The sequence below is a fragment of the Halichoerus grypus genome, chromosome 13, assembly GCF_964656455.1.
Source record: "Halichoerus grypus chromosome 13, mHalGry1.hap1.1, whole genome shotgun sequence".
Lineage (NCBI taxonomy): Eukaryota > Metazoa > Chordata > Mammalia > Carnivora > Phocidae > Halichoerus > Halichoerus grypus.
Window position 1 is genome coordinate 88,354,340 of NC_135724.1, and position 27,781 is coordinate 88,382,120.

General features: G+C 55.0%; 1 protein-coding gene across 3 annotated transcripts; it reads left to right on the top strand.

The window, feature by feature from the left end:
* The first annotated feature begins 209 nt into the window (after positions 1 to 209).
* BCL7A (BAF chromatin remodeling complex subunit BCL7A) lies at positions 210 to 27,723 on the top strand. 3 transcript variants are annotated; one of them, XM_078061031.1, is made up of 7 exons: positions 210 to 490; positions 7,479 to 7,560; positions 10,664 to 10,760; positions 14,917 to 15,084; positions 21,419 to 21,540; positions 22,058 to 22,227; positions 24,723 to 27,723. In XM_078061031.1, exons 1-6 carry the CDS (start codon positions 399 to 401, stop codon positions 22,211 to 22,213), a joined length of 717 nt encoding a protein of 238 aa, XP_077917157.1. In that variant the 5' UTR covers positions 210 to 398; the 3' UTR covers positions 22,214 to 22,227; positions 24,723 to 27,723. The 3 variants fall into 3 exon arrangements, with proteins under 3 accessions (XP_077917157.1, XP_035940937.1, XP_035940938.1); XM_036085044.2 differs by lacking the exon at positions 22,058 to 22,227 and having other exon boundaries at positions 212 to 490; positions 21,419 to 21,603; XM_036085045.2 differs by lacking the exon at positions 22,058 to 22,227 and having other exon boundaries at positions 218 to 490.
* Positions 27,724 to 27,781: the final 58 nt, after the last annotated feature.

The window sequence follows — 27,781 nt, forward strand, 5'->3', positions numbered from 1 at the left end:
CGCCCACCCCCCCCACCCTCCGCGCGCCGGGAGCCGGGGGTCGCCGGACGCCCCCGGCCCTCTCCCCGGGGAGCGGGGGGTCGCGGGCGCCTCGCTGGAGGGGCGGGGGCGGCTCGCGGCGCTGGCCGGCGGCGGCGGCGGCGCCCGGAGGCCGCACTGCTGGCGGCCGCGGCGGCGCTGCTCCCCCTGCTCGGTGCAGCTGGCGCCCGGCGCTTGCGCACTGGGCCCCGGGCGCGCGGCGGCTCCGGCTTTGTGTGTATGTGTGTGAGTGTGTGAGAGAGTGTGTGTGTGAGTGTGTGAGTGAGTGAGCGGGCGGGCGGGCGCGAGTGTGGCCGCCGCGGAGCGCGAGGAGGACCCGGCGGGCGCGCTCCCCCAGCCTCTCTCTCCCCGCCAGAACCATGTCGGGCAGGTCGGTTCGAGCCGAGACCAGGAGCCGCGCCAAAGATGATATCAAGAGGGTCATGGCGGCTATCGAGAAAGTGCGCAAATGGTAAGCGGAGGCGCCTGCTCGCTCGCCCGCCCGCCCGCCCGGCGCCGCGGCCGCCCCAGACCCCCGCAGCACATACAAAAAGCCGGCGGGCGCCGCGCCGCGGGCCGGCCGCGGGCCCGGGAGTTGGAGCGGCGGGCGGCGCGCGAGCCGGGTCACCTGCGCGAGGCGGGGGCCGCGGCCGCTGCCCAGGTGCGCTCGCGCCTGTCGCCCACCTGGCGCGGTGGCGGCGGCGGCGGCGGCGGCAGCCTGGAGGCGGCGGGGCGCCCCGGGGCCGGGCGGTGTAGCGGCGGGCCGGCCCCGCCGCGGCGCTCGGCTCCCGGGAGGGGGGCTCGGGGCCGGCCCCAGAAGCCATTTCGTTTTGTGCAAGTCACATGAAAGCGGCTTCCCGCGCGCCGGGGCCGCGATGCCGGCGGCGGAGGGGAGAGCGCGAGCTCCATTGTGCAGGCACCGAGCGGGCCGCCGCCGTCTCCGTCTCGTCCCCGCGCGCCCCGGGCGGCGCAGCGCCGGCCCCCCGCGCCCCTGCCCGCGCCGGGCCTCCCTCCCGCCTCCCTCCCCGGCTGGCTGGCTCGCTCGCTCCCCGCCTCCCAGGCCCGGCGCCCTCGAGTCTGCGGAGTTTGCAGAGCGCGAGCCGTTTAAATTTAGCGCTTTGGGCTGCCTGGAGCGAGGGCTCTCGGCGAGGAAGAAAGATGGGGGCGAGCGCGAGGAGGAAGCGCCGGGGCGGCCGCGGGCCCGGGGCGCCCGGCACCCCCGCCCAGCCCGCCCTGGCCGGCAGGCGCCCGCGCGCGGGGGTCGGCGGGCGAATCTTTTTGGCCAGAAGCCGGTCCTCGGCCGAGTCTGCCTTTCCCGAAGCAGCGGCTCGTGTTTGTTTTGCCGAGAGAGCCGTTGTTTTTGTTCTCTGCGCGGGGGAGAGGAGATTCGGTGCTGGCCGTGCGTGTTCTTCGAGCTCACGTTGGAGTCTGTCCGGCGTGGCCTTGTTGTAATTAATACGACTGAGCGCGTTCGCCGCCTCATCGGGGTCTGGCTCCGAATCGGCCCGCGGGCCAGGCCCCAGGCGCAAGCACCTCCCCGGGTTGGGGCAGACTTGTTGAAAACTCCCGGCTCCTTGATTTCAACTTTATTATTTTTTTCCCACGGCTTCACCAGGGTCAGGGAGGGAGAGGAGCAGCCGCGACGATCTCGAGTGTCAGCCCCCGCGGGCTCGTCCTGACCCTTTTTATTTAAAGACTAAAAACTGGGCAGGCCCCTCGTGGGGTATGTTTATGTTTAGGGGTGGCATTTCTTGAGTAACGCCTTGGTCTCTAAAAACCACTGGGGGTGAGCCTCCAGCCTAGCCGTGTCACAAGTTAGCTGTCCTTTCTGAGTCAAACCCAACAAAAAAGGCAAGAGGAAAATCAATAAAGTCCACGTGCTCCCGGGCCTCCTATGGAAAGGGCTGTCTGCGGATGGCCGGATGCCCGGCCAAGGGCTGGGTTTGGCTCCAGTGGGACAAAGAATTTTCAGAACCGTGAGAAGGGGAGGCCTTCCAAAGTTGAGATCCGAGTTTTCGGTGCTGTGGGAGCTCCCCGGGGCACGCAGGGTGCCCAGTGCCCAACTGGAGCCATTTAAAAATGGCAGAAACAGCTTCAGGCCAAAACACACACGGGAAAACAAGCCCACAGTCCCCTCTCCTGTGGGATTCCCAGAGGGAAGGCTGGGGTTGTCCCCTGCCTTATTCCCCGGGGCAAAGAAAGAACCGGTGTCTGGGCCTGATTCCCTTCTGTCAAGGCCTGGAAGTGAGAAAGGGGCTGGGGGCAAGCTGCCTTTCTCTGTTCCAAGAGGCGTGGTGGGGCCTTCTGCTCCAGGTTCCCAGCAGGACAGAGGCTCGGTACCCTGACAGATGCTTCCGTGGAGCCAGTCTGCCAGTGCTCTGCAGGGAGGGCAGATGGACCTATGGGGCTTTCCACCCGGGGGGTGGCAGAACAGGCAGCCTGGGGCCCCCCTCTGGCCTGGCCTGTGTTTGGGGGAAGGGAAGAAGGACGGGTCTCCCTCCCTCCCTGTGTTTCGGGAAACAGGTCATGATAAAGACCTCAGGCTTCAGGATCTGCTGGCTGGGCTTCCAGTTCACTTCCTTGCCGTGACCTTGGGCAAACTGCGGAACTTCTTTAACCATGGCAGCCATGGGTCTGGTGCTGCTTTCTCCCTCCTAGAACGAGATCGTGTCTCCAAAAGCACCTATTCCTGCAAACAGAAGCAGTCACTAACGGTGTCCTTATTGTAAGGTGGACGCCATAAAGTATGTGTTTTGCTGATTTTATTTTCTTTTTTTTTTTTCTTTCTGCCCGTTTTAAGCAAAAAAGACTTCGCCTTATTTTCAGGGTTTCCCCAGCCCCGAGAAGCCAAATCTCACCTTCGCTGTACTTTTAGAATAGGCCTTCCAGTCAGTCCTTGAGGCTTTGGGTTGTTTATTAACTGCGTGGCCACCAACCATGCCTTTCACTAGTGGCTGGGACATCGGGTTGCCAGATTTAGCAAATAATATTACAGGACACCCAGTTAAATTTGAATTTCAGATAAACAATGAAATAACTTTTTAAAAATAAGCGATATATGTGTATAAATTTTAGTGTAAGTATGTCCCATGCAGTACTTGGGACATACTTATACTAAACTGTTACATATCTGAAATTCAGATTTAATTCAGCATCTCATATTTTATCCAGAGAGCAGAGGTGTCTGGCATACCATTTATCCTGTGAGTGTAGGGTGGTATTCTTCTCAGCCCTGGTGACCCCTAAAAATCCCCCCTCTGCCAACCCTTCCCTTCCCTCGTCCCCAGAAAGAGCCAGCAGTCACCCGTGACCACCCCATCCCTAGCTGCCAGCCGTTTTCCCTCCCTCGTCTGGTGTCCCAGCAAGGCAGGCTGGTAGGCTGTGAGGCTGCCACAAGATGGCTGGAAGAAGAACAAAATGGTGGGCCCCTTTTTGGGAAACTGGGCCAGGGTTAGGGGCCCAGTGTGGGTGGAGAATAGCAAGGGAGGAGGGTCACTGGGTGGGAGACAAAGGCTTGAGCCACAAAGTAGGCTTAGGCCCGGAACCCCTGAGCCCTTGGTCTGAAGGGTCCCTCAGTGACTTATTGAAGGAGAGAGGCCTGTTCCCTGGAGACGTCCCACACATCCCACCCACCCATCTTTAGGGCCACACCTCTTTACCTTTGGGGATACCCTCTTGCCAGGTGCAGGGCAGGTCAGGTGAGCCTGGGCCTAGTTAGGATGACACCAGCCGTAGGCAAGGCCTCCTCAGGTGTCAAGGACTAGCCCTGGGAAGTGATACAAAGTGAGGGATTTGCAGTCTCTTTGAGGGAGTCAGCAGGGTCCCCCTTGGGCAGTGACCCCAACATCTTGGCTAGCCCTTGGACCTGGACCCAGGAAAACATTAAAAATTGACCATAGCCTCGAAAATCTGTGGCGGGTACTTGCGGTTTATATGGGAGCCTATGCTGGGGGCGGGGGAGTGTTTGGGGCTTTATTGCTACAGCTGGGACCCCATTTGCCATTTTGTCCAGGAGCCCAAGTCTTGAGGGGCAGAGAGCAGTACTTGAGCCTGGCTGGTTACCGGGGGGCCCACAGGCAGCTTTGTGGCAAGATGGGGGTGTGCCCGCCGGCTGTGGTGAATCTGGGCCCAGTGCCTCCAGTGGGGTGGGGGGTGAGTGCTGGGGGCTCTGAGAGAGCCCTGACTCCTCATGCACGTGGGCCCCTCGTGGCCACGTCACCGCCTTTATGAGAGTCATCAGGAATCTGGATTTTTATGTGGTGTCTCACTTTTTTCTTCTTAAAGTTTGGCAATTGATTCAAATTTTAAAAACTAATATGCAGGCCAGACAAAACATGCCTGTTGGCCACTTGTTTGCCACCCCAACTATAAAGTAGTAAGTACAGCTTGATTCCCTCACTGAGGGCCGGGGCTGCGTGTTCTGGGATGATGGTTTGGGGAACTAGTAGGAGCTCCATCGTTTCCCTGAGCCCGTGTGTTGTCTTCCAAGGAGCTGCCGGCTTGAGGAGACACCCGGAGCCCACTGGTCATGTCTGTGAAGTTGCTTCCTGTCCTCCCTGGTGCTTGCTCTGCCCCATTACCCGCCTTCCAGGGCCTCGTCTCCCTGCGGGGCTCCTGGGCACAGGGCAGTCCTGAGGTCCATTCCCAAGGTTGGGTTCTTAATGCTTTGCCCTATGTCCTAGAGCCCCTCAGTGTCCGGTAGAAATGCAACCGAAGAAAGGTTTCTAATCCTTGGGGTGAGTTGGAGGGGACTCAGGCCAAGGGGTCACCAACTGGGGCAAAGGGGGGCGCGAGAACCCGGCTGCAGTCTGCCCGTAGCTCGCAGGGCCCTCAGCCACTCCGGGAGGCACGTGCGACCTGAGGGTCCGTCTTGGCCGGCTTGCGGGCTGCAAAGCCCAGACCGGGCACACTTTCTGCCTGGAGACACGTCCTGTGTTTTGCACGTCAGTTACTTTTGTTTTTGTTTTTGTTTTTGTTTTTAACACAACCAAACCTTGGATTTGCTGACCTACTGGGGCCCTGGCCGAGGAAGCCGGTTGAGGGACTGTGAGTAGTGAGCGCCTTTGGCCATTTGCGTGGGATGCTAGCAGTTTGTGTTTCTGTCCAGCTTCTGTAACCGATGTGCTCTGTGGAATGATTTCTTAGTTTTTCACAGGAGACAGAATAGCAGAGTGGGCTCTAGTCGGAGCCTGTGTCCAGTCCTCGCTCTGCCTTGGGCTAGCTGTGTGACCATGAACTAGTTATGTAACCTCTCTGGACCTCTTGTTTCCCACCCATAAAATGGAGTGACAGTGGCTCCCCTCTCCTAGGCTTATTGGGCAGTCTTTGGGGGAGAGGGCTTGATTGTAAATAAAGCACTTGGCAGATGTAAGCTTCAGCACACAATGACTATTACGATTGTTGCTTTGTCACCAAGGTTGTTCCTTGGAATGCCCCGTCCCTTCCAGGTACCTTCTGATTATTCAGAATGGAGGTGGGGAAGGACACGGATTATGGGCTGTCCATTCTGCCTCTAAGATGTAGGAGATGGGTGGGTGGTGACTTAGATACGTGCCTTCATTTTATTCTTTCTGGGCTAAAAGGGGGCAGGAATGGGGGTGGGAGAAGCTGCTCCTAAAGCAGTGTGGCTTTGAATACTGGCCCCGGAGAGACAGACTTCACCTTCTCATGCCTCAGTTTCTTTATCTGTCAAATGGGGAGGGTGACTGTTGCTGCCACACAAGGTTATGGGAAGATTAGAGCAAATGTGTATGGGAGCTTAGCACATTGAAGACACTAGAAATAGTCCTAAAATAAGTAAAAGCCAGACTGTGGCTTCCTCCAGCAGGGAATCTGTAGGACCTGAACAGGCACAGTTTGGGGAATGGAGATTTCTGTGGTTTGGGTTAGCTGGTTTTGAGTGTGCTCAGGTGCCCCGAACCCTCTGTGGCAATTGAGTGCCAGGTGGCTGTAACGTGTCCCACCAGCCCATGAAGGCCACCCACCCATGGAGGGAAGGCTGGTCAGGTACCTGCCAGCTCACAAACAGAGGTGCTCTTGCCACACGTAAACTTCGGTTCTGGTGGAACCCTTGTCACTAAACTTGCTGGGGGCTTCTGGCAGCTCTGTCACCTGTCCTAGGTGTGCATCTGGGCCTGACATCCCACGGTGGGTTCCTTGAATTAAGCAGCCGAGAGAGATCCTTTGTGACTTCTCACTTCTCCTGAGATGGCAGAGCCTGGTGCCGGGAATGGGGACCCTAGAGTCCAAACTGCTTGGTTTGGAGTCCCAGCTTTCTTTCCGGGTGATTCCTCCGAGCCTCGATATTGTCAGGTGCACAGCCCCTGGCTCTCATTCCCAGTGTTAAGGGCAAGAAGTGACTTGACCTGACCTGTGGACTGCAGGGGTCAGGGACCAAAGTTTGGAGGCTGTGACAGGAATCTAGGGAATGATGGTGGCTTGGAACACAGTGGTGTGGAGGAGAGGGTGTTAATTGTTATCCTTCATGAAAACCAGTCACCCCGTTTCCTTCTCCTGGCTTGTGATTTTTGTCCTTACCCATAAACCTGCTTCTAGTAGCGGGGGTCCCCGGATGCGGTCCCTCAAGGAGCTTAGGCTGTGGGGGGGGCGGGGGCAGGGACAGTGTGCAGATGTGGGTATTAGGAGGGAAGACCCAGAAACACATGCCTGTCTTGGAGCCGGGATGTGGGGTCTCAGGGCATCCTTCTGACTGGCTGCTGTCCAGGCTGTGCTTCCCTGTTGAGGCCTGTGGACCACCCTTGGGGCCAAGGCCACTAGGCATCCAGGTTTGCCCTTGTTCCCCCGCCCCTGCCCGCCCCCCCACCCCGGCTGCTCCAAATGGCGTTTGCCCTGAAGAGCACTGGGTGGTTACTCACGCTGTCTTCTGCCTTCCTTCCTCTGACCTCAGAGGCATTGCGGGGAGGACAGGGTGAGTCCGTGGGTGCCCTTGGTGAAGCCCCCCTCAACCCCTGAGGAGGAAATGCCCTGCTGGCCTAAAGCCCTCCCTGCTGCCCAAGGGGTTGGGGTGGCCCAGTTCGCTGGCTCTGTGGAGTTGGCAGCGTTGTGAGGCACAAAAGCTGGAGGACCTTGGGGCACAGCTCTCTTCATCCAGAGCAGCCCTCTTTAATGGCAGCCCCTCTGTCCGCCCAGTCTCACCAGGCACATCCTTCAAGGCATGGGGAGGCTTTTCACACGTGCTGTCTCATGTAGTCCTCAGGGCAGCCAGAGACTGCTGACCCTGTGTGGTCTAACAGACGGGGAGACAGAGGTGTAGATTGGTGAGTGACTTGCCCAGCAGCCCCCAGCCGCTAGATCTGGAGTGATCTGGAGCTCCTTCCCTTGACCCCAAGCTGAGCAGCCCCTGTGTCGCAGCTCCTGCAAGGCCCGTGTCCCCCACGAGGGGTGCGCAGGGTTCTGCCCCAGAAACCCCCTGGTAACGAGCTCTTCCTCATCTTCTGCAGGGAGAAGAAGTGGGTGACTGTGGGTGACACATCCCTGCGAATCTACAAGTGGGTCCCTGTGACAGAGCCAAAGGTGGACGATGTGAGTATGTGGGCCAAACCCCTGGGGTGGGGCCATCCATCCGTGCTCCCCGCACTGCAGGTAGAAGGTGCTGTCCACCCTGTGCGCGACCCTGGGGCCAAGGCCACCTGGGAAGCAGAAGGACCCAACTTATGGCTGGAGAGGCTGCTGCACCTGGGTCCTCCTCCTCACTCATAGTCCAGCCCCAGAGTTTGGCCCTCCGGGAGCTGGGAAGTGTCCCCTGCAAGTCATCTCTTCTGGGCTGAGAGCCCTATAGTTTGCCAGTGGGGACATGCCTTAGGGCAGAGCTGTCCCCTCCCTGGGGCCCTGGGCACCACGGTTTGGGTGTAGCATACGCCCGGACAAGCAGACCCTCCCCCATCGTTGTCACTGCTCCGGAGCCCCCAACCATCTGCCAGGTCTGTCGAGTTGATCCTTTATCCCCTTTGTACAAGTGAGGACACAGGCTCAGAGAGGTGAAGCCACTTCCCCGGAATCACACAGCAAGTGCCGGGTCTGTTTGACTCCAGAACACATGCTCTCTTTGCTGTTGGAGAGCCTTCTGGTGGTTGGAGCTGCGGGCCACCCCAGAGTGACGCCAGAGCGAGAGGGCTTGGTGCATGGGAACACAGCCACGGCTGGGGCCCTGGGGTGGGGGGCAGGGGGGGGCTCCAGCCACTAGAGGGAGCGTCAGCAGCCCTGCCTGGTGTGGGGCAGGGGCTGCGGAAGCTGCTGCCCCACATCGTGGGTAGTTTTTCAGCTTCGCGGCTCCTGGGCAAGTTTACCCCCAAAGACACCAGGTCAGCTACTCTTATTTCCAGTCAGCATCCAGAATGCTCCCCCCTACAGACCTTGGCATGGACTGTCCTGCCCGGGGTACCTTCCCTATTCATGCGAACAATCCTCCCCCCCAGGACGATGGCTCACGCTGAGCCACATGGATGGATGGCTCCATTTGCTTCTGGGGGGTCGTGGTCATGATTGCTGGGTTCCTAGGGGGCCATAAAGGCAAGGCTAAGCCTCCCCGCAGCCGTCTTCAGTTACCTGTCCCAGGTGTCCAGGCAGGGCTGAGGCTCCATTCTTGACCCTGTGATCACAAGCTCGTCTCTGGGCAGGTTGGTGCTGGGCGGAGAACGTCGGTGTGTGTCACCCTTTCTGGTTCTGGCCTGGGCTCCTGGAGCCCCCAGGGTTGCGTTCCTCGAGGCCCCAGGACCTAGCCCATCGCAGCCGTTGGTGCTGGCCGTCCCTGGAGGGGAGAGCACGGTGCAGCCGGGTCCTGGAAGGCAGCTGCTGGCCCCGGCCCACGTCTGTGCCTTGCACATCATTAGGTGTTGTGTAAACGCCGGTTGCATTTGAGAAGACATGGTCCCTGCTCTCAAGGAATTTATAATCTCGTTGGGAAAGATAATTATAGAATAGCATGAAACAGACATCAGGGAAGTGCCAAAATGGATTGGGATCAAGGAGAAAGTGTAATACATGGGCTGCCGGGAAGGACAGGGCAGCTGCAGGCTGGGAGAGAGGTAGAGGACAGGTGCCTCCCCCCCGCCGTTAACCTATGATGTCAGACAGGTGACCCCAACCTGCTGGGCCCTCGTGCCCTCTTCCGTGCAGTGGGGTAACAATAGGAAGCTCCTGGGGTTTCTGCAGCGGAGTCAAGGCGGTTTATCAGAGAGAACTTAACCCGGCCCGGCTGTGCAGACGGTGCTCGAGAAATGCTAATTAGCCATTGTCTCAGCCACGATGTACAGTAGGATGTTTCCCCCACCCCCTTTCCCTCTAGGGCTGTGGGCCCCACCCCTGACTGAGCATCCAATCCCCTGGGAACCGTGGAGAAATGCAGGTCCCTGGGCCCCACCCCAGACAGCTGAGTCGGAATCTCTGGTGGTTGTGGCCAGGAATCCGTATTGTGGGGGGGTAGCTTTTTATTTTTCTAAACACCCAGTTACAACATGGTTGCGCCATTCCCCCCTCCCCTTTGGAACTCTAGCAAGTTTTTTCCTTTTAAATAGGGAAACCAATTTACAGAATTCAAGTATTACAAAACATTTTTTTTTCCATGAAGACAACTCACATGCCATAAAATTTCACTCTTTCAAGGTACACAAGTTAGTGTTAGTGTATTCACTGTCATCTAGCCATCACTGCTGTAATTCCAGAACATTTTCGTTACCCCAAAAAGAAAGCTCACACCTGTTAGCCGTCACTCCCCCACCGGCTTCACGGTCCTGGAATCCACCAATCAACTTTCCATCTCTAGAGGTGTGCGTATTCTTCAAATGCTGCTTTTTTCAAATATATATATATCTTTTTGTAAATCTGCTTCCTGTCCCTGTGTACGCCCCCATGCCACCCAGCTCCTTTCGCTGGAGGCGACCAGCATTTGTTTATCCTTCCAGAGACAGTGCCCACAAACACACGTGTGGATAGACATTCGCGTGTCCTTTTCTTTCCGTGGATAGTGGCCTTCCCTTCCCATGTTCTGCACCTTCCTTTTATGCATCCTGGAGATGACTGAGATATTCTAATATGCTGATATTTCTGTAGATCATTCCACGTTAGTATATGAAGAGCTGTCTTATTCTCAGTAATTATTGCATTACGTTACGTGGAAAGAATGTGCTGTAATTTAACGACTCTTACCAGTGGACACAGGTCATTTCCAACATGATCCTATTCCATTTGTAAAAAAAAAAAAAAAAACCGAATGGAACTGCACACAAAAAGCATCCCCTTCACCATCCCTCCTCCTTGGGATCTCCCTCCTCACCTGGCCTTCCAGTATTTTGCCGGGAGTCAGCTGACTGCTGTAGGCAGCCGTGGGGCCTACAGATGGTGGGGGTGACCTGTGTCTTCTCTGTCCCTCACCCGGCATCACTGTTCCTGTTGGCATGCCTGGTGCATAAACCACAAGCCAGGTTTATGCCCAGCCCCAGAATCCTCCCTTTGGCAGGTGAGGCCCCTAATGGGACGTGTTCAAATGCAGGCCAAGGAGAGCCCTCTGGAGACTTGCAGGCTCCAAGATGAACCGGCCAAATAAAATATTCATATCACCCCCCGGGGGCTTGCTCACGCATGCACACACAATGTGGTGACTCGGTGTCTGCTCCATTTTCTCCTCCAGAAGAACAAGAACAAGAAAAAGGGTAAAGATGAGAAGTGTGGCTCTGAGGTGACCACGCCGGAGAACAGCTCCTCCCCGGGGATGATGGACATGCACGGTGAGCTCTCCTGCTGGGCCCTGCGCTGTGGCAGAGCACTCAGCTTTTGTTCTCACCAGCAGGTTTGTTCACATTCCAGGCAAGGGTAGGAGGGCTGGGCAGCGCCAGGAGGCCTTGGTGCCCAGGAGAAGCCTCAGCGGAGGAGAAACTTCTCTTCCCAGCACAGCAAGCCAAGAAACGTAAAACAAGAAACAAGCCAGAGACATAAAACAAGACCTTCTCGAGCCCAGTGACACAAACCTTACGGGGGACGGGGGGGTGCGACCTGTCAGCCCTGTGTGCGCTCAGGAACTTTTTGTGGGTCTACGATCTTTTCCCCTCCTAGGCCTGACCTACCGTAAAATTGACGCCGTTTTCCATTTCCTATTTCTCTTTGGCTGCTGGGAAACTCCAGACTGGATTTCCACATCCCGTTAATCACTCTGGGACCCGGGGACCTGCGTTCCACAATGACATCCTACCTTCCTTTGCTGTCTTACTTCAAAAGTTACAACCGGTGTCCCCCTGATGGAATCCAGGCTGGAGACCTGCATTAGCCAGTCTGCGGTTTTGCCATTGCTCGCGCTGAGTTCCCGCTTTACCTCGTTAATGGATAGGAAAGGCACACGTCATCAGGGTATGGCTTCATGATCGGTATAGAGATTCCATACAGCCATACAGCCGGCCCAGGTCAAGACGGAAACGTGCCTGGCCATCCCCCTGGTGTCCCCTCCCGGTTGTCCCCACCCCTCCAAGGACTTCTGACCTGAGAGGTTCAAACATGAAATTTCTGCAACATTGAGTTTCCGATGTTTATAAACTAGGAAATCTGCATTTATGCCATACTTTGGGAAATCAGACCCAGAAACTCAGGGAGTGTGTTTCCCTCAAGGCAGCCATAGCCATTCCTGCAGGAGACTGTGGTCACTCCGGGGCCACCTGCCTGGGCTGCCACTAGCAGAGCTGGTACCACTTGCCTTTTCCCATCTCTTGATCCCAGTTTCAACACCTTTGTCCTTTTGACCACCCAGGCCTTTTGTACAGCATGGTGGTATTGGATATATTGGATTGATCGCGTTTCTGCCCCTCTGGTTCCAGGGCTGTCCTGCTCTGTGGAAGGAGTGCCAGTGAACTTTCGCATTTGCCCAAACTGACCAGTCTGGAAAACACAGTCACAAGCTCTGAGGGCAGGGGGTCTTGCTTATTGCTGGGCTGGCTTCAGAAAGCATGGAGGGGTTTTGCTGACAGCTGACACGTCAGGAAAGCCCCTCACTGGCCATACAATCGCAGTTGAACACTGAACATGGAACACAAATGAACCAGGTATTGGAGCTGGGACGTAACCTGCCCCCCTGGCATTGCTTAGATCCCCACTCTCTTGGGATTTGAGAAGGCCCCCTGCCTGGCTCACAGGTGAGAGCCTTTTAGAGCAGAGGACGAGATCCCACCTGGGTTCACATCTGGCTCCCTAGGACTCCCCCCTCCCAACCAGCTGTGTGATCCTGGGCTAGTTCCTTAACATGTAACTGTCAGATCTGTTTTCAGTCTGCCCAGTAGGAATGGTAATGCCCACTTCATAAGGTCCTTGTGAGTATTAAATAAGATAACCCCCTCAAAGCCCTTGGCATGTTAGTAGCTCACGTTTAAGGCTGTCACAATGCGCCAAAGCATCTTGTTAAGCCCATTTCATGCCTTACTTCATTCATCCTAAAAATAAGCCCCATTGTGCAGATTAGGAAATGAGGCCTTGGGGAGGTGGCACCCCAGGTTAGGAAGCTCACGGATGCCAGTGCTGGCCTTGAGGTCCTTTGGAGGCAGAATCCAAGTGTGTGGCCACCAGCCCAGGAGCCTCGCTCACCTTCTCAGTCTCCTTTCCATTTTAGCACATGTGCAGCTGAGACCCTCCTCCAGCCGCAGGGCATAGATGTGTGCAAACGCAAGGAAAGATGTGGGCCTGGACAGGATTATCTGCAAGACTCCCAGTGGGATAGCGGGCATCTGCAGCCACCTCTTTCGAGTCTGAGATTCTATCAACGTCGATTCGAATGTCAGGGTCACGTCGTTACCAGGTGACCGGGTTAGGCTCAGGCAACTAACTCGTTAAACATTAGTACTTGTCGTCATTAATTAACATCACTCCGTGCTGGGGCCTGTGGGTCAGGCCTCTGCCTTTTACACACACACACACACATAGCTTGGTGTAGGAAGGAGGTTTAGATTTTCTTAAAAGGCAAATCAGGAGAGTGCACTTTTTTTTTTTTTTTTTAAGTCCCAGAATTCACAAGAGGATCTTTTGTGTAACTAGTACACTTAGAATAAGATGCAGTTTACCTGGCCGTGACCGTGTGACTGCCTGGCGCTTCCTTGGCAGGTTGAGTTTGGAGTTGGGTGGAGCAGCTTGAGCAAGGGGTTCTGCCGCTCAGAGCCTCAGTTTCCCCCTCTGGAAACGAGGGAGGTAATAGCACCTACTGGGCAGGTTGTCGGGAGGATGGAACAAGTGACTGTAAGTGTTTTTGCCCAGGTGTCAGCATGCAGTAGGGCCCAGGATGTGTGGATGTGCTTCTCCGTGTCTCTTCCTTGCTCTCTGTTTCACAGAAGTGGCCTTGGTCCCAAGTGCACAGCATGGCCCAGAAAAGCAGTGCGGTGATAGTTTTGAAATCACCACTTGGATATCTGCAACCTAACATGATTCTCTGCACCTAAGACGGGGTCTAGCGCCAGGGGATATGTGCCCCTGGACCCCCAGCCCTGCCACCAGCTCAACGATGAATGCAGTGCTCAAATTACTTCTCTTTTTTTCTCTGTATTATGAAAAATTTCATAATTGAGAACAGTAGGAAGACTAGTGTGATGAACTTCATACACCTGTCACCTAGGTTTTCACTCACATGCCATGTTTGCCTCTTCTTCTTTTTTTTTTAATGTATTAAGTTTTTTAATTGAAATGCAATTTACATAGAAAAACTGCACAGCTCTCGAGTGTTCAGTTCAGGGAATTCTGACAGTTGTAGGCAGCCTGTGCTGAACTGAAGTTTCCCTGCGTTGTGTTTTAAGTCCGTGGCTAAACCCTTCAGCACGCGTCACTAATAACATTTCTATACGCCTGCCGTGCTGTTTTCACTCCTAACAAAAGTAACTGTTACTCCATCGTATCTTCTAAATCCCAGACTATATTCAAATTCCCCAGTTGTTCCAAAATGTCCCTTACGAGCTGGCACATTCAAAACAGAATCTAAATAATTTTCACATGTCCTTAATTTAGCTGTTAATTCTCTTAAATTTCTTTACAATAATTTTCCCTGCTTCTCTCTCCCTCCCTCTCCCTCCCTCTCCCTCCCTCTCCCTCCCTCTCCCTCCCTCTCCCTCCCTCTCCCTCCCTCCCTCTCCCTCCCTCTCCCTCCCTCTCCCTCCCTCCCTCTCCCTCCCTCTCCCTCCCTCTCCCTCCCTCCCTCTCCCTCCCTCTCCCTCCCTCTCCCTCTCCCTCCCTCTCCCTCCCTCTCCCTCCCTCTCCCTCCCTCCCTCTCCCTCCCTCTCCCTCTCCCTCCCTCTCCCTCCCTCTCCCTCCCTCTCCCTCCCTCTCCCTCCCTCCCTCTCCCTCCCTCTCCCTCCCTCCCTCTCCCTCCCTCTCCCTCCCTCTCTTTCTCTCTCTCTTCTTTAATGGTTCTGACTTGAAGAGCCTGGGCCGACTGTCCCGTGGAGCACCCTACTTTCCGTGTACATGTGCTCTCCCCTTTATTTCGTACCGAGCGGAAGTCGGTCTGGACCCCTGGTGAGCCCAGCGGGAGGTGTTTGGCAGCGCTGCCGCATGGACCAGGCTCCAGCCCTCGTGTCGCCACAGCCACGTGCACAAATCTGGCCTCTTCACCCAGAATGAGGCCTCAGATGCCCCCCAAAGACTTGAAACATGAGAGGCCACCGTGTGTCGCTGGCTGCCCCCCCCACAGGACGGAGCCAGAGGGGGTGTTCAGGCAGGCTCACGGAAGCCTTCTCCTTGCAGGACATATGGAACGGCCCCAGGTGGCTCATCTCCAAGGTGTCGAGGGCGGGGAAGTGTCTCCTTCCCTGGCAGAGTGTCCTGAGGGGCTGCCGGCAGAGAGGCTTGGGGAGGCCGAGCCCCCAGCCTGCCTTTCCTCAGTAGCTGGGGGTTTCACCCTGTGGTTCTCTCCCCGCTGTGCAGATGATAACAGCAACCAGAGCTCCATAGCGGATGCCTCCCCGATCAAGCAGGAGAACAGCAGTAACTCCAGCCCTGCTCCGGAGCCCCACTCAGCCGTGCCCGGCGAAGGCGCTGACCCCAAGGCGGACGAGGCGCAGGCCGACGGGAAGGAGCTCCCTGGGGCGGAAGGTATGTGCCCGCAGGGGCTGGGCCTTCGTGCCGTCGGTTGACAGGTCTCTAGGAGGTCTAGCCACATGCCGACCCCTAGAAGGTCACAGTAGAAGAAAGGTAATGCCTAGACTAGCTCAGCTTCTTGTGGGGCAATTTAAAAATCCTACAGTCTAGTTTTGGGAAGGTAAGTTCCGTGGAAAACTATAATAAGAAAGAGGAATGGTGAGTCTTGGTGAATTATGGGGAATGTTTCCATTTTAAATAGGGTGGCCAGGGAAGGCCTCACTGAGAAGGTGACATTAGAGCAGATTAGGCTAAAATTAGGTAAGGGAGCAAACCCTTTGGGAAAGGGGGAGAAAAGCACTATGGGCAGAGGGAACGGGCAGCGCAAAGGCCCTGCGGCAGGAATGTGCTTAGTGGCTGGGGAAGAGCGGATGAGGGGTTCACAAAGTGAGATGAGGTCAGAAGGGGCAGGACCTTGAGTGTGGGGGGCTCTTAGGCCAGTAAACAGACCCTTGCTTCTGTGCCAAGGGAGACAGGAACCATTGGGACTGAGTGCCATGGTCTGGAGGGTCACTTTGGTTGCTGTGATTGAGAACAGATAGCAGGACTAAGGCAGTCATCCAGATGGAAGAGGGTGGCGACTGGTGTGACCAGAGTGGGAGCAGACGAGGTGGTAAGCAGCAGTCTGATTGTGGAGGACATATATGTACGTGGATATGTATATGTTGGCTTATTTTTGTTTATTTTGAGATCTCTGGATTCTTTTTTTTTTTTTTTTTTAACATTTTATTTATTTTGATGGAGAGAGAGAAAGAGAGAGACAGTGAGAGAGGGAACACAAGCAGGGGGAGTGGGAGAGGGAGAAGCAGGCTTCCCGTGGAGAAGGGAGCCCAGTGCGGGGCTCGATCCCAGGACCCTGGGACCATGACCTGAGCCGAAGGCAGACACTTAACGACTGAGCCACCCAGGCGCCCCGAGATCTCTGGATTCTTGCAGAAGAAAATTTTGAAACCTACAGAAAAATAAATAGGGTACTCTCCCATATATGTCAGCTGAATTCGGCAGTTGTTGGTTTGTTTTGCTTTGTCTGTAAGTATTTGGGGGTGAGGGCATTTGAAGGTAACTTACAAATCTTACAGCATTTCATCCCTGAAAACTTCAGCACACATCTCTTAAAAATTAGAATGTTTTCTTACCTGATCACAGGTACCGTCATTACACTTAAGAAGATGGGTCTGTAGTTCTTGCTTGTCTGATATCAAGGTGTATTTTGAAGGTCAAGATGGAGTATGTGTTGACAGGTGTACCTGGGCTGAGGGGGGACTGGAGGGTGACCCCTGGCACCTGAGGGGATGGCCTGGCCAGCATTTGTGAAGGGAGGAGAGGAGGAAGAGGGCTGGCCCGGGGTGGAGGCCAGGCTTCCCTGTGCTTGGGGAGGGACTGGGTCGGGTCTTCTCGGGAGGAAGGCCTCTCTTTGCTGTGGCATCACTTTGAACCCCTTTCCATTTCCTTTGACACGCTTTCCCACACCTGCCCTGTGTGAGGCTGCTTCCTGCCCCCCAAGCACTCAGAGGGAAGCAGTGGGGGACGGACACCAAAACTGAGAATGAGACTCTGCAGAGGTCACAGTCAGACTAGATCCAGCGTGGGGCGTGTGGATGTGGCCACGGGCCTGGTGCTGTTTTTACTTTTAATTTGAATTGGATGTCAGAATTTTAAAATTAAACAATTTCACTTAAACAAGATTGATTTCCACCTTCTCTTGAGAGAATCAGAAGATTGGGCAATACTGGGTCTGCTTTTCCATGGAGCAGCAACCGGTTAAAGCAGAGATGTGGTTGCCCTTCCAGGGAGGGTGGGTGAGCCTGCATTTGCTAGTTCCACACTCCCCACCACTCCCTATTGTCTTCCTGACACTGAGGCCCAAGAGTCGTGGCCCCATATCCCTCCGTGATCACTGTTGCTTTCTTTATTACTCATTTAAAGGAAAAACTACGTTGTTTTTTTTAACCTATTTCTCTATCGAAAGTGGAAAAGTAAAAGTCTGAGAGGTTGGGAGAATCTGTATTTTTTTGAGGAACAGAAGAATATTCCTTCAGATTTTTTATTTCCTTACCTGTGTCTGAGTTGAACAGCCCCCACGACTCATTCACGGCACTGCCTGGCCCTTAAGGGGGCTTTTGAGTTCGTGGTCAGCGCTGTGTTAGGAAAAAGGAGCCTAGGGGGCTCAGGAAAGGCTTCCTGCTGCCTGACGTGGGCTCGAAGGCTGAGTGGGGATCAGAGGGAAATGAGCAGTGCAAGCAGAAGGGACCAGGGGCAGTGCCTGGGGACGTGTGGGGGAAGGGGCGAGCCAGCCAGGCATGAGGGTCTCAGGTGCTCAGTGTGGCACCCCCTTTCTGAACCGGATGCGGAAGGCACTCGTGCCAGGTAGGCCTGTGGGCGGGGCGGGGAGGGCAGGTGACCCCACACATGGGGAACAACACAGGTGTCAGGACAAAGACTGGACAGCCCCCCAGCCAGAGCTTCGAGTGTCCTCCCCGCCCCAGGAGGACCACTGTTGAGTCTAGTGTGGTGGCCCTAGAAGAATCTAGATGAGATTATAACCTCCTTTTTTTAGAATACTTCCCTTAACAATCACCATGGAGATTGTTCCATGTTAGGACGTACAGGTTTGTTTCGTTCTCTTTACCAGCTTTGTACTGTTCAGTGGTACGAACGTGTCATCATTTATTTAAATAGTCCCCACGTTGATAATCATACAGGTTTTTTCCCCACACATGATCCTGCAGGGAGTCTTGTCCGCACATCTTTATCTGAAGGATAGAGGGACTGTGTATTTAGTCAGAGGTGCGGGCATTTAAAACTGGGGGAGATCCCACCGTTTTCCTCCAGAGACGTGGTAGGCAAGGCTTGTCAACCTCAGCACGGCTGGCATTTGGGGCCAGACGCGTCTCGCCTGCGGGGCCATCCTGTGTGTGGTGGGATGTTGAGAGGCCTCCCTGGCTTCTCCCCACGGCGGCCCCCAGCACCGTCCCCTTCCCGAGGCTCTGCGGGCAGTGGGTGGTGGGACCAGGGGGCTGGGTCCAGGGACAGGATGAGCTGTCACGTCTGGGCTGACACTCGCTAGCCGTGTGGCCTTGGGCTGTCAGCGTCCCCTCCTGCGAGCCTTTCTGTTTCCTTATTTATAAAGTGAGACAGATGAAAGTTGCCTCCCTCATCCAGTCCCCGAAAGGAGTGGGGTGGAAAGGAAGCAAAAGTGCTCACCCGGGCCTGAGCCTGACGTGAGCGAGGGGAGGTCACGCACTCCTGCCGGGCCAGGTGTGCACACATCCTGGCTTCTTTCCCATCCTGCGTGCTTTCTCCCTCATGTCTCCCATGTCTGGGGGCTGCATCTCCTTTGCCCTAAAAGCCATTAAAGCTCAGTTGCAGAAACTGCTTCTTGGGTTGTTGCTTCCAGAATTGGTAACTACGACACCCCGCTCCCCTCCCTCCCCCCACTACCACCAAAAGCTTTACCCGTCCAGGGGGGAACTACACCGGGGTCCTCTTCTGACGACCCCAGGCCACTGGGCCCGCACAGTTGCCCAGCATTGCTCGAGGGAGGGGGTGCCTGCCACTGTTGGGGGAGCCCCCATGGGAAAGGCATGAAGGCCTCCCAGGTGGGTACGTGCGGCCTGCGGGTCGGGGTGGGTTAGTCACCAGCTGTTGACCTTGCTTTGAACTTGTTTACTGCTGAGTGAGTTCAGGGAATGACATAATGTCCAAACTCACTGGACTAAATTTAGGGCCTAGGAAAATAATTTCCCCTGGGTGAGTTCCAGCACCAGCACTAGGAGAATCAGGCCGCTGCACCGAGCCCTTGCACGCTCTGTGAGCTTTAAGGCCAGTTCCTGCTGAGCTCTCAGGCCGGGCAGGGGGTCAGCATGACTCTCGGGGTGGCTGGCCATGATTTTTGAACCTCCCTGTTCAGTCTGCAGAGCTCAGTGTGTAGGGCAGAGAGGGGAGGCCAGAGGAGGGCAATAACAACTCAAAAGTTTGCTAAAGCAAACGTCTGTTACGAACTAGAACATAACATTAACGTGGATTTCTTCCCTTTTTAAAAAACTGAGATGAAATTCACCTTTGTCCAGTTCCAAAACATTTCCATTGCCCCCAAAGGAAACTCTGTACCCATAAACTGTCACTCCCCCCTTCCCCCTCACCCTAACCCCTGGCAGCTGCCAGTCTGATTTCTGTCTGTATGGATTTACCTGTTCTGGATGTTTCATATGAGTGAAATATGTGCCCTTTTGTGTCTGGTTTCTTTCACTCGGGATCATGTTTTCGAGGTTCCTCCACCTGATAGCAGGTGCCATTCCTTCCCTCCTATCTGTGACTCAGTAATACTTTGCTGTGTGGATTGCGTGGATGCACCACGTTTTATCATTTGATTCATTTGTTAATTTGCATTTGGGCTGTTTCCATCTTTTGGCTGTTAGGAATAGTACTGCCGTGAACATTCATGTACACGTACCAGTTTGAGGACCTATTTCCTCTTCCTTTGGGTCTCTACCTAGTGGTGGAGGAAGTGGGTTGTACAGGGATTCCGTGTTTGACTTAACATAACAGAGGCTCCTGGCTGGATCCGTCGGTCGGTAGAGCGTGTGACTCTTGATCGTGAGTTGGAATCCCACATTGGGTGTAGAAATTACTTAAATAAATTTTTTTAAAAAGTAAAACAAAATATTAAAGAACTGTCAGGTTGATGGCGAGTGTGGTCCTATGCCCTGGTAGTTTCTCCCCCCTGGGGTTATTTTGTTACTTGAGTACTTCCCCTGCGCTTTCCCCTGTCCCTTTAAGTCCTCACCGAGACTCCACAGCGTGGCTATTGTCAGCCGGGATGACTTTTAGGGCTCCCAGAGGAAACAAGTGGCAGAGGCATGATGGGAACTCAGGTCTATTTCTAAACCCTGGGTCCTCCCAGGTACCAGGTTGTAGGCAGAGCCCAGCCCTGGAGAGGGCGGACCCCTGAGCCTCCCCGCGGCAGCAGGAACACCCAAGCTCGGGCCCTGGCAGGGTGGTGGGTCTCCGGGTGCTGCCCTCAGGATATCCGGGCTGCTGGTTTGGGGAGGCAGAGTATGTGTTAAGAGCAGCTCACCTGGGATGGACATGCTGGGAGGACAGCCTCCTTGGGAGAGGGGGTCTTCCACCTCCTTCCTGCCCTGCTCCCCAGCCCTCTGCTCCCCACTGGCTTCAGGCCGTGGAGTGCTGCCGACTTGCGTGCTCGCTTTAAAACTTAAGCCTGGATATATATATATATATATTTTTTTCTTTTCTGCCTCAGAAACCCCAGAAAGGGTGGCATTCTTGAGTCTTCTAGTGCCCTTTGAAAAAATCAGGGTGACGGATGTTGTTGGGGCCTTGAGTGCAAGCCGAGTGGGGCCCTGGGCAAGATGCTGCTCCCACCATGAGCCCCGTGGCTCGGTGCCCAAAATAACCTCCTCTCCCCCAGCCGCACCGCCTCGCCTCGTACAGCCGGCTGCGGCCTGCAAGCCCCTTCTGCTAAAGGACTGCGCTGGGGAGGGGAGCAGGCAGACCTGTGCATAAGAAACAGCCCAAATCATTGGCAAAACAGATTCATAAATAAGTGATTGCTGGATGGAAGCCGTGTGGCCATCTTGTACACTCTTGTATTCAGAGAATTTTTAAAGACATGAAAAATTTTTCCAAAATTCTGTGTGATCTCTATTTGGGGAGAGCAGAGAATTATATGCATGGGGGGGGGAACATCTGGAGAGATGAAAATAAATCCTCTGAAATGTTAGTGGGTTGGTAGTTGTGGGTGGGGTGAGGTAATCAGTGATTCTGACTTTATTTTTTCCCGTATTTTCTGTTTCTGTGCAATCATCAGTCATTGCTCTGATGGTCAGGAAAACACCCACATTATTAAGAGAAATGTCTATAAAGGGGCAGTTCCCTCGGCCGGCTCCCCAGGTGGAGAACGCAGGCTCTGGAATGGAAAAGGGAGGAGTCAGCAGCCATGATGGTTGGGGCGCGTTGTGCCCACCAGAGGGCGCCAGGTGCACGCGGCACAAAGCGTGTAGCATTCCCTAAGATGTCCTCTTAGGGCACATGGCAGGTAGTGGGTGTGCAGGCAAGGGTTGGAGGCCCCAGGGCCAGCGTGGGGCCTGGCCGCTGCAGACAACCTGACGAAAAACTAAGAGGCTTCCCAAGCGCCCCAACTCACTGCAGGCCCGACAGACCGCCTGGCCGCAAAACTCCCCAGTTCCAGGTATTTTTAGTAATTGGTCCATCTGGCTCCACATCTCACGTGTCTGAAAACAGCTTCTGTCATCTTGCTTTCCCTCAGATGCTTCTGACGAGCAGAATTCGCAGTCTTCAATGGAAAACTCGATGAATAGTTCAGAGAAAGGTGAACGGCAGCCATCTGGAGACGCGGGTCTAGCTGCAGAGATGTCCGCAATCTCTCAGGTACCTCGATCAAGGTCTCAGAGGGGCAGCCAGATCAGCCGGGAGCCCGTTGGGGTGTCGGGGGTACGTTGAAAGGGGTTTCGTTACTTTGTTTCGTGGTTTTCTCCTCGGAAGATTGGCACTTCCCTGCATTCACTGAGCGGGAGTCGTGAGTGTCCTGGGGCCCAGCCCTCAGGGAGGAGGGTGTAGGAAGAGGAGGCGGCCTTTATCCCAGTCTCGGCTTTGTCACTTTGTTTACTCAGGTCCACAAAAGCCTTGCCTGCTCTAGTGACCCCAAGCCAACTTCCTTTAGCGCGGGGACGATAAGTCTTCAGAATCCGAAATGCCGGATGAATCATCCTTTGGAATTTTGCAGCTGACCACACGCCCCCTTGCTTGGACCCCGTTCGGGGTCATCCCTGTTTGTCAGCATCTGGTCCGAATCCGTGCAGCAGCAGGTGGCCGGTGGCTAGGACAAACATCCCGGGTTCGAATCCCAGCTCCTTCACTTAGCGTAACCGAGCCTCCTTGTCCGCAGCTACCAGAATGGGATCACAGAAGTGTCTTGGGGCCAGGGCGCAGATGGGATGAGAGAATGTGGCGAGCACACTCGGTGTGGAGCTGGACACGGGAATGCCTCAGATGCCGTCACTGTGATTTTTCACTGTCAACCCTCTGTGCCCACCTAAGCTGAGTGGGGACTCCGAGGTATCAGAACTTGAACTAATAAAACTACTCTCCAGTACCTCTGGAGGAAGTAGCAGCAGAAAGATTGGAAGGGGCCAGGGTGTGGCAGCACTTGGTCTGCGCTTTGCAGGGCAGTAAGCCAGGCCTCCCGCAAGGGGAAGTGCCTCCTGGACTCTAATGTCCATATCCCCTTGGATCTGCAGCCCCCTCCTCCTGCAGAACACACCTCCAAATGCCCAAAGACACAGAAGGAGTGTTGATGGGAGATGTGAGCCATGACCTAAGTTTGCCGAAAGGGGACTGGTTCAATTAATCGGGGGTCATGGATAAGACAGACTGGTATGGAGCTGTTAAAAAGAGTGTGGCTGATCCAGGTACAGACAGAAAGAAATATCCTCCCGATGTGAAATGAGAAGAGCAAGACCTAGAACCTCAGGCATAGCTGGAGCCCATTAGATTAAAAATCAAAGCCTCCTGAACAGTGTGTAAAACCAGAATGTCTGCTGGGGTCTCCTGGCCTTCTGAACTCAGTGGAGGAAAGGTTAGCTTGAACCTTTGATCCGTACCCTGGGGGCATCTAGTGCTCTTCTCCCCCCCCTCCCAGATGTCTGAAAGGTGCAGGGGTCTTCCATTCTCACAAGCCCCCCACCTCCACTGCCATTTCCAGGGGACCCAGACCTGGAATGAGGCCTCTTCCACTGTTCTCAGGCACACACGGACACAGACTCGTCCACAGAGCTCCGAGGTTTGTGAGCAAGGTGGAGGTTGCATTACAATTAAGCAAGCAACTAGACACTCACATTTGGCCATTCCTGTGTTTAAAAAAAAAAAAAAAAAGCTTCCCCAACCTCCCGACAGGAGCAGTACTTTGACTCTTCTCCCCTGTTCGGCTATCCTTAGCTCGTGGCTCCTCTCTTTTGCTCCCTTTTCCCTTTCTCGTCCACTCCCAAGCTCACATGCTGTCCTCCCATCCAACTGTTCTGCAGAACCAAAGAACCTTCTCCCCAAGGGGACCCAGGGGATCCTCTGAAGGCACAGTACCTGCTTTTTCTGGTTATGTCTGTATCGGGCTTTTATTGCTTTCAGAATGAGAACCAGGGGGAGCACAGAGGCAGCTCTTCCGGCCCCCCTGCGGTGCGCGCTCTCAGGGTCTGCCAGTGAAACTCCCACACAGCCCACCTCAGGGCCTGGGGGCTCCATTCAACATACGTTGTGCACCCACTGTGGACCGGGTGCTCTGTCAGATACTAGGGACCCAGGGTGAGCCGGAGATGGGGTCCCTCCCTGCCCGCAGGGGGCTCACCATGACACAGGGCACCACAGGCACGAGCGGATTACGGGGTCACAGCGCACGCTGCAGAAGAACCCGAACGGGGCTGCAAGGAGACCTGATGGTAGAGCATTCTCTGGACTCTGGCGTAGGCGGAGAAATGGGCGGTGAGCGGGAATTTGAAGGCTGAGAAACTAGGGCCACGAGGGCAGGCTTTCTGGGCTGGGCCTGGAGACAGGAGTGAGCCTGAGGAACAGAAGGGGAGGCCACGGTGGCTGGGGCCTAGCGGACAAGGAAGAGAACAGCCAGCCGAGGCACAGGTGGGCCTGGGCTGGGTGCTGGGCCCTCTCAGCCTGGAAGGGAGTCGGGGTCTTGCTCTGGAGTCAGTGGGAAAGTATCAGCGGGTTTTATGTTCTGTGTATGATTGCTGTTTTGGGATTTCTTGGACTGTGTGGAAGGCTGCGTAGGGAGACCGCGGAGCAGGATGCCGCTTGGTCTGGGCAGGTGATGGGTGCAGGTGCGGACAGTGTGAGCGTGGCAGCGGGTGGAGGGGAGAGGTGGGCAGGCCCAGGGCTATTTGGAGATGGAGTTGGTGGGACTAATAGGTGGGGTGTGAGCTTGATCCTGAGCAGGTGTGGTGTCGACAGACTTGGGGGGGCCGGGCAAGGTGGGTAGTCATCAGCTGGTCTCGGGCAATGGGTCAGGTTGGAGATGCCTGAGAGGGAAAGTCAGAGTGGGGGGGTGAGTGCCGGACCTTTCTGCGCCGTGGGGCTTAGGAATGTGGTCACAACTACGGCCCTTTTCCCCAGAATAACACACATATGCATTCAGCAAACGCTGAGTATCAGGAGGAGCCACTGACCACATGGCAAGGTCGGACGAGGTCTTTGAGCTTGGAGAGGTCGATGTGGAAGTTGTGCACAAATGATTACCCTGGCGATTAATGACAGACTGGAAGGCTGATAATGGGGCGACCCTCCCTGGCTGGTGTGGGGCAGGGGACGGGGGAGCTCAGAGGCACAGGGGGCCGTGTGCTTGGGAGACCCGGAGGGAAACCACCATGGTGGGGACAGGCGGGGCCCAGGTGACACGGGGCTTGGTGAACGTGGGCCGCGGGGTCAGAACTGCGGATTTGAACCACAGAGGCCGGTCCTCTGTTTCTTCCTGGGTTGACCTTCAACCTCACGGCTGGCCTAAACTGCCTTCCTGGTGTGGTAACCTGTGTCCTCTTTTCTTCTCCCCCAAGGATTTGGAAGGAGTGCCGCCCTCGAAGAAGATGAAACTGGAGGCCTCGCAACAGAGCTCTGAAGAGATGTAGACAGTACGTTCAGTCCTGCTGTCCATGTTTCACGGGAGATCCATCTGCAGGCTGAATCCTAGAACAACTTCACCTGAGCAATTCCTCTCGGGTGCAGACAGGACTACTAACTTTCCAAGTTTACCAAGTGCAAATCCAAGAAAACCCAGAACAGCGTAACTTCTCAGACACTGAAGAACTTTCTGCTGTGAAGCAAAACACTCGAGTGTTGAAGGGACTGTCCTTGGGAAGGCGGGGTCGACAGCTCAGGAGTGTCTGCACACTGTCTCTGAAGCCAAGATTACATTTGTGTTGCTGCTGTATTGTTTTGTGTCCCCCTCCCCCCACTTCTCTATTTAACGATATAAGCTATTCGAGGGTGGTACCGATCAGGGAATCGGTTTTCGTCGGGGCTTTTCACTGTTCGCCCGATTCCTTCCGCTTTCTTTTTTTGTGCCTTGTGCCCTTGAGGTGACCTCTGGCATGTTTTCCTGGTTGTTTTGCATCTCCCTTTGCAAAGTGCCCTCGGTTTTGTCCAGGCAGCTGGTGCCACCGTCCTCACTCCTCTCTCCTCCCTGACCCGGGACTTCAGCTGGAGCGGAACAGGCAGGGAGGAGGGGGACCCGAGGCCTCGCAAGAGCAGGACCTCCTCGGCCGCCTGATCTGCAGCTGCAGGGGCGTCGGGCAAGCCCTGGGCCCTGGGTCCAAGGTCCGAGGAGCATCGGATGTCGGGGCACTGCCGCCGAGGGCTGGCCTCCGGATGTGCTCTCTCACTTCCTCGGGGCATCTGGGGCCGGTGTTTCCAAGGCCACCGTGGTGGCCCAGACGGACGCACAGAACCCTTCGATTGCTCTGGCACTTGCAGCCTCCCCCCACCACACGGCTTTCTCCCACACCTCCGAGGACGAAGCGGCTTCTGCAGGATTGTCTCCTTAGGACGACAAAAGGGCTGAGGAGGCTGGGAGCAGATGGCAGGAAGAGCTGGTGCTGAACTTGCTGTCACGCGATGTTGCCTGGATTTCAAATCCGCAGTAACCTGCTACCCTCTGCCTCCCCCCCAACTCGGCAACCTCCCCCCCACCCCCCTGCCGCCCGGGGGGAGGCAAGATTGCAAAGTGTTCCTGATGCTCAGAGCCAACAGTCCGATGGCCTCTCGCTCCCAGGATGCACTCACGGTCCCCATGGGGGAGCAGACCCTGAGGATTGGGCCTCAAAGGCCAGAAGCAAGGCACCAAGGAGTGGGACGCCCTACACTCCTCCAGAAAGGGGTGATCGAGTCCTCTCTCCTCGCCTCCATCCTCTGCCTGTGCTGGGACACCTTCCTCTCACTAAAATGGAGATACCCCCTTGGACGAACTGCCTGATTGTTTGGTTCTGAGGCCTGGTTTGCTCTTAATTCCTAGATGGACTCCTCGGACCTTAACCCTTTTCCTGAGCTTTCTTTACTGCACTGGAGTTCCAACTCCCTTTGAGTTGAGTGAGGGGGTGGGCGGGTTGGGGGGAGGGGGTTGTTTTGTTTTGTGGTTTTTTTGTTTTGTTTTGTTTTCGTTTTTGTTTTGCTGATTGGTGCATATTCAGGTACCACCTTTGATACCTTTGACGTGTGGATCTCTCTCCTGACCACCATGGAAAGTGTCTGCCAGTTTCTAAGTTTCTGAGGGTGAGGCTCTTACTTGTTTTTAAGGGAGCCAATCTATTTCCTGCACTTCAAGAAGAATCAAAATGTTCCTGAATTTCAAATACCTCATGCAAAAATGTCTCCTGAAATAAGGGAAAAAAACAAAAAACAAACTTTGAAAATCTTAATGTTGAAGTTCGCAATGCCGAAAGGTTTCTGTCTTAAAAAAAAAAAGTCCTTATCAATTTTGCCCCTCAGGCAGTCAGCTCTGTGCAGAACTGTGTTCTGCGTTACCTCTCAGCATATCTCAAGGCGGCTTTACCTCCAGATCCTCTAGAGCTAGAGTAACTTTTTTTCTTTGCAGCGAAACTCCATTTTGATGAAAGATGAATTTGGATATTTATTTCCTTTCTTTTTGGGAAATGAGAGGTTAGAACCAAGACAGCTGAAGGAGAATCACACGCATCCACAGAAACGGCACGTCGGCCGGGGGTTCCCCACCCCCCCGCCACCCTGGGGGCCCCTTCCGGTTGTGGTGGCCTCTCTGGACAGGCAAGGGGAGTCAACGCGGTTGAGGATGAAGACGACATCTGCGACACCGAGGCTGTCATTTGTTTTTCTCTGAAGTGCCTGAAGGTAGGAAGGGGCCTGTGGCCGGGACCGACCGGGCCCCCCCCCAGCTGCTGAGGCCACGCCAGACAAAGCACCAGCGGCCCTGTGCTCATCGCTGGCCGGGAAGGCCTTCCGCGCGGGACAGTGAGACTGCAAAAATCCAGATGTGCTTCCTTCCCCGACGCAGTCCGCTCCTCGGAGCCACTGTCCCCCACCCACCCTGTGCCCCTCGCCCCCCTCCCACCACAGAATCTAAGACCTTTCAGCGGCCGAGCCAGGGGCGGGGCGGGGGGGGCGCTCGGCAAATGCCTTCCGTGGCCACCACGTGGCCTAAAGGGCTCCCAGGGCAACCTTGCTCCCCGCCACACGTGAAGGGGGAGCTTCGGCTACACATTCCACAAAGTGCTGGCACTTACACCCGGAACCCGGAAGGCGGTGGGCCCGTTTATAGGGTGGTGACCTCTCATTACCAACGATGTCATGGTTTGGAATGTTCATTATCGCCAAGGACCCGGTTAGAGGTATAAAGACCTTTTTTTCACCGTTACCTAATTTTTTTTCTCCTCTTACGTTTGGGTTTTTGTTTAGTTTTTTGTTGTTGTTTTTTTGGTGTGTTGTACAGCAGTATAATTTTTCACTTATTTATTCCATCAAGTAGATATGGTTTGTACAATGTACAATGGTTCCATTTCAGAAAATAAAAAAAATTCAAATCATGAACACCATGTGATTTTGTAGCATTATAATCGAGAGTAAGTCTGATGGATGGTGAGAAGGT

What these genes read in the sequence shown, in the direction of transcription:
- BCL7A (XM_078061031.1), top strand. Translation starts at nt 399, where the DNA reads ATGTCGGGCAGGTCGGTTCGAGCCGAGACCAGGAGCCGCGCCAAAGAT. An exon ending in GGAGCTCCCTGGGGCGGAAG is followed by an intron (nt 15,085 to 21,418) that starts GTATGTGCCCGC and finishes GCTTTCCCTCAG; the next exon opens with ATGCTTCTGACGAGCAGAAT. An exon ending in AGATGTCCGCAATCTCTCAG is followed by an intron (nt 21,541 to 22,057) that starts GTACCTCGATCA and finishes CCTTGTCCGCAG; the next exon opens with CTACCAGAATGGGATCACAG.